At 42.5% G+C, this 11,710-nt stretch overlaps 2 protein-coding genes across 8 annotated transcripts; both read left to right on the forward strand.

Moving 5' to 3' along the window:
* The first annotated feature begins 726 nt into the window (after positions 1 to 726).
* si:ch73-196l6.5 (riboflavin transporter 2) lies at positions 727 to 4,110 on the forward strand. Its single transcript, XM_048994475.1, has 3 exons — positions 727 to 1,848; positions 2,555 to 2,678; positions 2,828 to 4,110. Exons 1-3 carry the CDS (start codon positions 827 to 829, stop codon positions 3,038 to 3,040), a joined length of 1,359 nt encoding a protein of 452 aa, XP_048850432.1. The 5' UTR covers positions 727 to 826; the 3' UTR covers positions 3,041 to 4,110.
* A 3,652-nt stretch (positions 4,111 to 7,762) lies between these two features.
* LOC125719569 (tRNA selenocysteine 1-associated protein 1-like) lies at positions 7,763 to 11,332 on the forward strand. Of its 7 annotated transcripts, none has more exons than XM_048994476.1 (10): positions 7,763 to 8,145; positions 8,501 to 8,598; positions 8,739 to 8,838; positions 8,951 to 9,003; positions 9,136 to 9,255; positions 9,404 to 9,535; positions 9,626 to 9,745; positions 9,916 to 10,111; positions 10,207 to 10,240; positions 10,609 to 11,332. In XM_048994476.1, exons 1-10 carry the CDS (start codon positions 8,122 to 8,124, stop codon positions 10,776 to 10,778), a joined length of 1,047 nt encoding a protein of 348 aa, XP_048850433.1. In that variant the 5' UTR covers positions 7,763 to 8,121; the 3' UTR covers positions 10,779 to 11,332. The 7 variants fall into 7 exon arrangements, with proteins under 7 accessions (XP_048850433.1, XP_048850434.1, XP_048850435.1 ...); XM_048994477.1 differs by having other exon boundaries at positions 9,176 to 9,295; XM_048994478.1 differs by lacking the exon at positions 9,136 to 9,255 and having other exon boundaries at positions 7,766 to 8,145.
* Positions 11,333 to 11,710: the final 378 nt, after the last annotated feature.

Raw genomic sequence — 11,710 nt, forward strand, 5'->3', positions numbered from 1 at the left:
CATTCTTGTAGCCCTACGTTGCACCTTTTCCAAAGCAGCAATGTCCTTCTTAAGGTATGATGACCAAACCAGTAACAGTAAACAGTATTCTAGGTGGGGTCTTACCAAGGAGTTGCATCGTAGCATCACCTCCCTTAACTTAAATTCCACACACCTAGAGATGTAACCCAACATCCTATTGGCCTTTGTTATTGCTTCCCCAAACTGGAGAGAGTGGGGCATGGAAGCATCAACATACACTCTGAGGTCTTTCTCATAATCAGCTGCCTTTATTTCAGTGAAACCCATAGAATATCTGTCCTTCCTGCATGGATTACCTTACATTTATCTATGTTAAATTTCATCTGCTAGGTATCAGCCCAGTCAAGAGCCTCTGTGCTGCTAGTTCAGTATCTGCTACACCACCCACCTTGGGGTCGTCTGCAAATTTAACCAGTTTACTGTATGTATTGGTGTCAATATCATTAATGTAAATTAAGAACAATGGTGGTCCTAAAATTGAACCCTGCGGTACCCCACTATGAACGCAGGCTCACTGTGACATTGTGCCTCTAATAACTACTCACTGCTTCCTGTCTGTTAACCGGTTTTCGATCCAAGCTGCTACAGTTCCTAAAATCCCTGCAGCTTTGAGCAAGAGTCATTTGTAGGGGACAACATCAAAGGCCTTCTGGAAATCTAAGTTGATCACATAGTAGGTCTTTTTGTGATCAATAATGATGTGTGTGTGTGTGTGTGTGTGTGTGTGTGTGTGTGTGTGTGTGTGTGTGTGTGTGTGTGTGTCTATTTTCTTTTCCCAGACGAATCCTTCACAGCAAAGTATCCGATGGCTCTTTTCACCCACATACTGACCTGCCTGTTCGGCACAGGCTCCTGGGTGTCCATCAGTGGGATGTGGGTGGAGCTCCCTCTCATTGTCCCTGAAATCCCAGAGGGCTGGTATTTGCCCTCTTACCTCTCTGTCATCATCCAGATGGCTAATATCGGCCCCCTGTTTGTCACCCTCATGCACCGCTTCCGGCCGGGCTGGCTGAATGAGGTGGCCACCATTTTGCTCATCATCAGCCTAGGGACCATGGCCAGCTTCCTCCTGGCTTTCTTCTGGAAGGAGACCCTTGTGGTTGGGGGGGTCCATCACAGTGTGACCCTCTTGGTTCTCACATTCTTCCTTGCCTTGGTTGACTGTACATCCTCAGTCACCTTCCTGCCCTACATGATGCGACTGAAACCACAGTATCTCACCAGCTACTTTATCGGAGAAGGCCTCAGCGGATTCATCCCAGCTGTGGTGGCACTGATCCAAGGAGTAGGCATGGTCCAGTGTCACAATCAGACCCTAACGACCAATGGGACCCTGGGAAATGCCACAGTGGACTATGAGCTCAAGGCCTACTACCAGCCAGCCAACTTCTCCACTCAAACTTTCTTCCTTTTCCTGAGCACTATGATGGCAATAAGCCTTCTATCTTTTCTATTCCTGAACATCCATCTTGCGGTGGGGCGCCAACACAACTCTGGTTGGTACCATGACAGGGATCTGGGAGTGGACAAGGGCGGCCTGGCACTTCGGCATCAAGAGCAGTCGGAGGAAAGATCCATGATCCGGCCTTTACATAACCTCAAGAGAAATGCTTGCAGCTCCTTTGGAACTGGGACCTACATGTGGATTGAAGTGCTCTTCATTTTCTCCATGCTGGCCTGGGTTAATGCTGTGACTAATACTGTGCTGCCCTCAGTCCAGTCATATGCATGTCTGCCCTATGGGAATAATGCCTACCACCTCTCCGTCACCATGGCAGCACTGGCTAACCCCCTGGCCTGTTTAATTGCCATGTTTTTCCCCATAAGGTTAGTCTGAACCTTTGTGTACAGTCCCTATGCATTTGTAACCATCCATTCATTTTCCAGAACTGTTTCCATAAAGGAGCGCAAGTCTGGAGCCGACTCCACGATGTATGGGGTACAAGGCAGGGGACATCGTGGATTAGATGCCAGTCTTCTGCAGGGTGACACCAGACATGATTATTTAAAAATTCCAGCACCCCAAACCACATGTTTTTGTACTGCTGGAGGAAACCAAAGTAGCCATGTGCAAATGCACAGAGAATATTCAAAATCCACATATAGAAAGCTGGACACAGAGATTAAACCCACAACCTTAACATGTAAAGAAATTAACCGCCGCACTCTCCTGTGATCCTACAGCAATGGTATTGATAATAATTTTAAAGAAATTTCATAGGCTTATGAGTGGTGAGAAAGTGGTGAGTAAACTTTGAATAGATTAAAACATGGGATACAAAATGTACACCAAAACTAACTGTGGTTGGTACAATGCTGTAGCATTTGTCCAGTGATCAAGGAAACAAGCAAACCAGGGCTTAAAAACACTGTTTCACTATACTGGACGTGAAACATCATTTTCACTGCAAACGGCCTAATGTGTAATCTTCATTAGATGTCAGTGATTTATTATGCTATGTTTCACAAAAGAGGGGAGGATTCCTCAAGCGGCTCCAAAACCATGCAATGACACCGTCTCCTCTTCCTTCAGGTCTTTGCTGCTGATGAGCACTCTCACTGTCATTGGCACTGGGATTGGGGCTTACATCATGGGTATGGCGGTGCTGAGCCCTTGTCCGCTGCTGGTCCATGAACGTTCCGGAGCTGTTGTCATTGTAAGTCTGCCTTTCTTTTCATTTAAGGTCAAAAGAAACAATTAAGATGCCATAAAGAATAATTTAGTGCTTAACGTGCAATAAACATGGTAAATGTCATAAATGTCACTGCTGTATAAGGGGAACTTACTTCATACCTCTTCCCTCAGGTGGCAGCGTGGGTGTTCTGTGTCCTCACACTCACCTATGTGAAGGTGATCATTGGCTTGATCCTTCGGGATGAGGGTCACAGCACCCTCGTCTGGTGTGGAGCGGTGGTGCAGCTGGGCTCCTTGCTTGGGGCCTTCTCAATGTTCCCCCTCATCAACGTCTATAAGCTTTTTATGTCAGGAGACCCCTGTAACACCAAGTGTCCAAAATAAGGATTGTAAGAACGTATTTTTTTTACTTTATGACCTAAAAACGTGTATGGATGTAGTAATGTAACAGTTCAAAATGTTAGCTTAGGTGTTGTATCGACGGTACATGAAATTAATGGGTATAATCTTTAATTCTAATCTTTAGAATGTTTTCTAAATATATAAGGAGCCCTGCTCTGTTTGTGTCATTGTGCAGACCAGGGTTATATTCACAATTTCACAATTTACTGTCAGCGTTTATCCTTTCTTGCACTTTTTGCTAATTGCACGGTTCCAAAGACTCACAATTTTATTGTATTTTCTGCCAGGACATTTCAGCATTTTAAAATACTAACTAACCAGGTGTATTAAGGTGGTCAATAGACATTTTTGGGTTTATTTGTATACAAATTGATAGAAAACTTCATCCAAGGCTGGAATATGGTACTAATGAAAGGCATTCAAATAGCACATATTATGAAACAAAATATTGGAATTAAATTTGAATATTCATTCAGGTGCTAATTCACTGGACATCGACAGATCACTGAATCCGGAAACATTTTATATTAATAACTGCATTACAGTGGATTTTTCAATGTTGTTCCAGTTTCCAGACTCTTTACATCTTTGCTTCAAACAAAATAATCTGTAATGCTCTAAAGTGAGATTCTCTTTTGCACTAACATTTAAATAGGTGTCATTTAAATAATGATGCTAATATTTACAGGCAGCACTGGTTCCTAAAGTAATGTAGTCCAAAGTCCATGTCTGTAGGACAATACCCTCATTTCATATCATTGTTCATAGTGCAATGTGTAAATGAAATGGTTAGTAATTAATTTTATATGGTTATTATGCACCATATTATGTATTATGCAAGATGGTGCAGCTAAGTGATGGGTGAGATATGGGAATTGCAGACAGTAAATTGAGATAAATAATTTAAGTCAAAGTGACGACTAAGAGGAACTAGAAAAGTCCAAGAGCCTAAAGGCTGCATATCTTATAATTATCTTTTGGCTCATCTTCCATTATTGGTTGAGTCCGTCGAACCTGAATGTCCTCTTGTAAGATGTAGTTGCATTGTTGTGCTGTGCTGATATTTAAGTTTTGCTTTTCAATACTGACAGACGACTGCATTTTCAATCATTTCTAAAATGAAGTGTTTCCACATAACTGAGGCTCTCACCCTTTTTTTATTTAGACCCTCATCCGTTATGTTCTGTCTGTCTTTTGCCATATTGCCGAATAATAAAGAAGGTTATCTAACCTTCTAATCTAACCTTAAGCCTAATGTCAGCCTTAACCCTAACCCTAACCGTACTGCTAGTACCGATCATACTCCCCTGATGTTCTCATGCTGATGGACCTACCTACAGCTTTCCCCTCAGTGAAGCATGCAGCCCAGATGTTGGTGCCCTCAGGGCACACTGACTGCACATATGCACGGAAATTGACTGGGTGTTTCCAGTAGGCAGTAGCCCTGACTTCCACAAAGCAGAGATAAACTGAGAAAGAGCAGAAACGGAGTAGTTGGAGTTATTGACGCTTTCGATGTGCAGTTGTGTGAGGAGGTGCAGATGTACTCGTGAACATATAACTCATCATTGGAAGAGCACAGAGACGTATTCTGGTGCATGAATTCATGGAAAGTAATCGCCAAACACTGGGCAAAGCTTGTGTGCAAGTTCAAGACAACATCTGCCCTCTGCTGGTCTTTTGGAATATCATCACTGTGTGCATGCCCCCATCACGATTGTTTGCAGACACAGACAAATGTAGAGTCCTTGCGTGGAACCGCGTGCAGTCCACCTATTTAGATCCAATCATACAGTTCCATAGATTATCCTACCGCTACCACTCTGTTGAAATCCAACTCTACACAGACTTCCCTCCAGTCCAGTGTTGTGTCCATTGCAATCTGAGTCCAATGTTTTTGTCTAGTCTTTACAGTCCTTCATAATAACCTTTGCCTACAGCTCAAAAACCCAACAGGAATATTCCTTACATGCCAGATGGCAATTCCAGCCCTGTCAGTAAGTAACTGGTACAGCAGACAGGTCTGTATCTAGGTTTTCTGCGATGATGTAACAAGTGTAGGTGACAGGGTAGTACAGTGGTTAGTGCTGTCACCTCATGTCTCTGGGACCTGGGTTTCAGTGTCTGCCATGGCAATATGTGTGTGGAGTTTGCATGGTCTCCCCATGTTGTTGTGAGGTTTTCTCTGGGCCTGCCTGTTTCCCCCTGCAGTCCGCGATCATGATCCGTGTGTGAGTGTGCCCTGCGGTGGCTTGGTACCTTCTCGTTGGTTATTCCCATCCTTGTAGCCTCCAGGTTAGACAGTGGACCCCCCTGCAATCATGAATGGGAAAAGGATGGATGTAACAAACATGCCCTATCATTACACAATTGCCTATTCGCTTGTGTCAGCAATTTTATCTTACTTTGTTAAAATCCCAAGACATAAGTGAACTGCAGCTAATGTAATATTATAAATTTTGTGAAGGAAAAAAAAAGAACAAATTTGCTCATTATTAGACTGATGTGAAACTGGGCCACAGCATGTAAACAAAGCATATAGCTGGCTAATCAAATGCAGCAGCAGAAGAAAAATTACGAGACCACAGCACAATTTTTTGTTTCACTAATTTCTCAGTTTATGAGTATGCATCTGTGTAAATTCTACATTATTTTTGCAACTTTTACTTGGTCCACAGTAAAGAGGTATATTTTTATTGTAAGTACTATAGTTCTTTGATGTTGTTTGGCTGACTTTCTCGATCTGAGGTTGTTGTTCAGTTTGAATTAGGTGTACAGGTTTGTGTCGAACAACCAGTACTGGTCAACCCATTAGGACAGGCTTCCCAACCCTCAGCCCGCCGGCACCAGTTCCCAGCCAGTATTCCACCAGGCCACAGAGCGTTGGAGGTTTGGGGGTGGGATTTGTTTAATGAAAATGAATAACATTTCCAAAAAGAGACAATACATTTTGAGGTCACTCTTTTTTACAACCTCTGGCGCTTGTAAGTAAACTTATTGAATTCCCCCACCCCCAGTCGAAAAGTCTTAGTGGTCTGTAAAATTTTTCCACAACGTATGCCAATCTGCGGTCTACAAAAGGTTGGCATCCACTACAGGCAACATAGGCAAGAACATTGGGAGGTGGTGAGTGGATCAGTGGGCCAGGTCTCTGTGCCTCTAAGCAGAATATTGACGGTTTAAGCCACAGTCTCGACCAAACAGTCATATGTCTTTGGGCAAGGCCCTTGAGCAAGACTCTTAACCCCCAGCTCAAGGCGCCCCCTGAATCTACCTGGGTATACATGTGTCACCATGTGTTATGCTTTTTGTGCAACTCCTGCATACCAATTCTCTGATTACTTTGGGCTTAGAAATTGCTTAGACATTAGCCATGAAAGAAGGCATGAGAGTCACTAGCTATTAGTCTAGCGGCTAGCCCAGCTGGTGTCCAGGCCTGCCATGTATGGAAGATGCTGCCCCACAGCTCCTGGATAGTCTTACACACGAGGTTCTATTACTGTAAATGTTTTTATCACCATCTGATGGCTTTTAAGTTTTGGCTGGCCGGAATAAACACGGCTGTCACTCCGGCATTGTAAGACTACTGTCCCAAACCATGCATGCATGTCGCTCAACAGATTAGCACATGTGTCTGTCAGCAGAAAGTCATTGGTTTAAATCCCAGATTTGCACGAGTGATTTCACAGCTGTGTTGCTTTGCATAAAAGTGTTTGCTAAATAAAAATGTAAATAAAAGTCACCCTTGGATAGGAAATCAGCTGATTCATAACTGGAAGGAAAAAGGGATGTGAGGTTCTTTTCACACATTTGCAACGTTATTAACACTGAGGTATAAAAGTGCTTCATATTCAGGAATGGAAACGGATCAGACATGGTGGAACTAAAGGTAATTATTAAGGATGGGATCCATGCTGTATACGTGGCTACAGGTACGTATTTATCGCATTTATCTCCAGCGGTTTCTAATTATGTTCAGAGGCTCTAATTTGAGTGACAAATCTCTCAGGTACTGAATTTGATTATGTCCAAAACCAGAAATGTCTTTATGATTTAATACTAAATTGTCATCTGACTCAAATAACTAATTGATAAGGGTGGGCATGTTCAGTACTTGTTACTGGGGAACATTAGTAGCTTTGTTGCTCATGCTTGCCAGTGGAGAATAAACAAATTTATGTTTAACAGTTAATGTGAGTCTCGGAAATTATAATTAAGCTAAAGTTTTACTTCAAGACAAAACTTCTTTTAAATTTCAGTCAGATAAATAACCTTAAAACCTTAAATAACCTTGACAGTATCGCACCCGATCTTATTTTGGTACATATGACACCAATAAAAACTTTAACGTGGTTTGTACACGGTTTGCAGCCAATGTGGTTGACTGGAGAGCGCTATTAAAGAGCCATAATGCGGTAATTATTACTCTTTAACTATGACGTGACCAGATTTTTCGAGGAGCAGGTGCTCGGACAGGAGGCGTGACCGGATGATACACTTTGCCGACCTGGGGGTGGGGGGTAAACCCCTCGGTAAATTTCCACGATGGGGACGGCTGAGGACCCACTCGTGAAATTATCCATGATTGTTGGTCACACTTGGTACATCTAAATGGGGGGCATTTCCCGTCATTCAGGCAAAAGAGGTAGCTGCCTAGGTACCCCCAGCCCCCGTCCCTCCCCCTGCACGTCTCTGCCCTTGAACTAGCAAACGTCCGGTTTCGCCTGTTGAACCATTGGCTGAATAAAGCTGCAGCGCCGTAATAAAAACGTAACAAACTCATCCTTAGGTTTTAAAATTAAACTTACTTTCGGAATAACAGTAAATACAAACATCTTAATAAAATAACCCGAATGCATTTACCTACGGTTATTCTTGGGGTTTGCTGGTTGTTAGTTTAAACACTAGGCACGGAGGGGGTACCGCGCCCCCACTCTTTAAGCGTCGCTGATAGACATTACGGTCGTTAACTTTTGCGGGTTTGGCGAGTAGTTCATGTTGTGCAAGTATTGGGACATTACATAGGATTTCGGAAAGATTTCATGAAGACTGAATGATATAAAATGTCTAGCCTTTGGATGGGCAATGTGAGTCAATCCCACTTTTGGTTTGAGAAATATTTTGCGCGTAATGTGATATTGAACAAAGTTACGTAACAGCAATTGACTTCCCTGCAATAAACAGTAAAGTTTGCTGTCTTCGTGCCGTTTTTGATGTGGGCATTGAAACATTGATTGAAATTAATGTTGAAGTGACTTAAACGCGCATATACGATTGAGCGGCAACTGTTGGTTACTAGAAAATGCCATTTACTCGAAAACTTTGGTATCTCCAAGACGCCTGTATTAAATGGTTTATGCTCCGTACTGCATCAGCGTCGTACGCTGCAATGCCTTATTGTCTCTTGCTTTATTGTGGTCACTTGTCTTTTACTCTTTACAGTTGGAGCCTTACATGGATGAAAGGTTCATTTCCCGTGCTTTCGCCACTATGGGAGAGCAGGTAGTTGGAGTGAGGGTCATTCGCAACAAGATGACTGGGTGAGAAAAGTTATAAGTTATATAGCCTATACAGTATATATCCTTGGGGAGAGTGTTAGGGGTACTTAAAATTTATATTGGCTCAAACCAGATAGTAAGTAAGTAAACTGTCCTGTTGCCAATTCATGTGATTCCCGTAGGGACCCCCTAGGGTACTGTTTTGTAGAACTGAGAGACAAAGCTACGGCAGAAAGATGTCTTCGCAAAGTCAATGGCAAACCGCTTCCAGGAGCCACACCGGTAAAAGCAGTTACTGTGGTAGAAATATTTGAAATGTATTAATGCTTACTTTCAGTAGCCTCTTGTAGACTGGGGGTGGGGTATTTAATCTCACTTCTTTTCCTTTTCTCAGCCCAAACGTTTCAAGTTAAATCGAGCCAATTATGGGAAACAGGGAGACAGCAGGTAGGTGGAGCTCCACGGTAACATGTTCGTGATGATGTCACAGTTACAGTAGTATTGTTACTTTCTCTTTTACTCCTTGCCTTTTACTGCAGGTTTGTTACTTTCTCTTTTACTCCTTGCCTTTAACTGCAGGTTTGTTACTTTCTCTTTTACTCCTTGCCTTTTACTGCAGGTTTGTTACTTTCTCTTTTACTCCTTGCCTTTTACTGCAGGTTTGTTACTTTCTCTTTTACTCCTTGCCTTTTACTGCAGGTTTGTTACTTTCTCTTTTACTCCTTGCCTTTTACTGCAGGTTTGTTACTTTTCTCTTTTACTCCTCACCTTAACTGCTGTTGTTCTCTTCCTGCATCTTGTTTTTCTGTCTTACAGGAAGTTGTTGTGTCTCTTTTTGTTCCCATAGCCAGTCGTTCTCTCTCTTTATTGGTGACCTGTCTACTGAGGTAGACGATGGAATGCTGTATGACTTCTTCCTCAGCCGTTACCCCTCCTGCCAAGGAGCTAAGGTACTGTTGGATACCTTGGGTAACTCCAGGTAGGTCGCTTGTTTGTAGGTAGTGCTGTCGGCTGTTATTTATGGGGTGGGAAGCGTACACATTTCAAGGTGCTACACTCTAACCCCCAGGGGCTGTGGGTTTGTGCAGTTCCCCAGTCAGTGTGACCAGAAGAGAGCACTTATGGAGTGTCAGGGGACCAGGGGGCTAGGGGCCAGGCCACTGCGGCTAAGTTTGGCTACAAGTAAGATGTAAGTACTCGTTCATCATTGCAAAACTAAAAGTAACCTGGTGTAGGTCTAAAAATGTCTGTATTTTATACCATTAAGTATGGTACTTAACCTAAATTAGGCACCTTGCTTAGTAAAACTATTTAGTTGTCACGGTTGTTCATTCTGGAGTCATTTTTTCTTTCTCCTAGAAGCAAAAGTAGTGCATCAGACAAACCCTGCCAGACGTACACTTATGCCTGCAATGATGACTACAACTACAGCTATACCCTCCAGCAGTACCAGCAACTTTACTCTAATTACTATTCAGACTGGGCCTACAGCCACGCTGTAGATAACTATAGCTACAGCTATGGGCAGACTGACTATACGCAGAACTCCTCACAGGTGATTTTTCCATCACATTGCTTATATAGACAGGTGACAGCTCTGCAGGATTAGGTGAAGTTATCACTGATGTTTTTGAAAACTTTTTTTCCCAGACATTTGAAGAGATGGTAGATGAAGATCTGGAGGGTGAGGTCATGTGGTTTTTTTTTTATCATATCTAGGGTACAGTAGGGTCATTCCATGTCAAATCACCACACCTTTGGACCTCATGTTCACGTATATACTGACTGGATAAAATGGACTTCGGATATAACAGACTGTTTTGCCAGGTCCTTTGAAGTCCGTTATAACGGAATTTTACTGTATTACACCAATGTTGAAATTCTTTCCTTGTCACAAAAAAAAGTTAAAACTGTTCACTTAAATCTCCCTCAATATTGATCCAAGACTTGCCCAATTTCAGTATTATGAGTTTCTTTTATGACCAAATCAGTTGCCAAGTTTAGCACCAAGGTTCCCGCCTGTCACATGACCTGTGCTCTCCCATATCGCAGACCCCCGCACTGAGCTGGACGTGGCAGAGACCAACCGACAGTTCATGGAAGAGAGCGAGGAGCTGTATGATGCCCTAATGGATTGTCGCTGGCAACAGCTGGATGACCAGGAATATAACTGTATGACCCCCTACAGTACACTGGAGTGGATCCACACACTAGACGTGTAACTCTCAGCTGGAATACCTGATACAGTGATAGGAGTTTATGGTATGCAGACTTTTCCAGGGGGATACTTTGATGTCTGTAATTTGTTACCACCCTCCTATCTGTAAGAACAGACAGAACTTAAACTGTCTTTTTGCATTAATGGTGCAGTTACAGGTGTGTTTAGGAAACCAAGCACTTGATCATAGAATCATTTTATGTAGGAGTGGTGTATAGAATTTTTTGGAACTTTTTTTTTTTTAGTTTGCCAGTGGATATCAAGAAGAGTAAAGAAGACTGTTTTTTTGGAGGGGGGGGGTTTGGTGGGTTAACTTCCAGGGCATTGAGAGGATGGGATGTACGGATTGATATAGTCATCATCTCACACTCTAATGCCAAGCTGACATTCACATGACTGCTGGGCTACACAATGTGATGCTGTACAGAATGGGCCAGGCGGGTCTCGAGTTCTGATTGGACGGCACCTGCCTGGTTTCGGAGTGATTGCTTTCTAATTTTTCCATTTATTTATCTTTGCAAGTTCAGTGGACTCCTAATAAACTCCCAGTGTCACTTGCGTTGGTGTGATTTCAGAGTGTCGTAATGTTTGCTTTTTTTTTTTATTGCGGAGCAACCAGGTGTCCTCATCTTCACAGAAATGTTACTGCTTCCTTACGCATATAGAAAATAAGAAAACAAAAGACATACATTTTTCTACATTATATTATATTTAACATTCTACAAACAATTTGGTAATGTGTGAGTGCTTTAAAAATCTAAAATTTTAATTATCCTGTATAGAACATGTGCTTGGATTAACTGGTACCCATACATTGTAAATTAGAGCTTATTCACTGTTACCACGGTGATGTGTGCCACGAACAAATGAACACGTCTACTTCTGTAAGCAAAGAAACCAAAACGGACAACGAAAACTACAGTAAAGTCAATGACT

Source organism: Brienomyrus brachyistius, chromosome 23 (assembly GCF_023856365.1).
Source record: "Brienomyrus brachyistius isolate T26 chromosome 23, BBRACH_0.4, whole genome shotgun sequence".
In the NCBI taxonomy this organism is placed as follows: domain Eukaryota; kingdom Metazoa; phylum Chordata; class Actinopteri; order Osteoglossiformes; family Mormyridae; genus Brienomyrus; species Brienomyrus brachyistius.

Bases quoted from the DNA above. Each gene is read 5' to 3' on its own strand.
- LOC125719569 (XM_048994476.1), top strand. From the start codon at position 8,122: ATGTCTAGCCTTTGGATGGGCAAT. The intron at 8,599-8,738 runs GTGAGAAAAGTT...TGATTCCCGTAG, and splicing joins ATTCGCAACAAGATGACTGG to GGACCCCCTAGGGTACTGTT. The intron at 9,536-9,625 runs GTAGGTCGCTTG...TCTAACCCCCAG, and splicing joins GATACCTTGGGTAACTCCAG to GGGCTGTGGGTTTGTGCAGT.
- si:ch73-196l6.5 (XM_048994475.1), top strand. From the start codon at position 827: ATGGCTCTTTTCACCCACATACTGACCTGCCTGTTCGGCACAGGCTCC. The intron at 1,849-2,554 runs GTTAGTCTGAAC...CTCTTCCTTCAG, and splicing joins GCCATGTTTTTCCCCATAAG to GTCTTTGCTGCTGATGAGCA. The intron at 2,679-2,827 runs GTAAGTCTGCCT...CTCTTCCCTCAG, and splicing joins GTTCCGGAGCTGTTGTCATT to GTGGCAGCGTGGGTGTTCTG.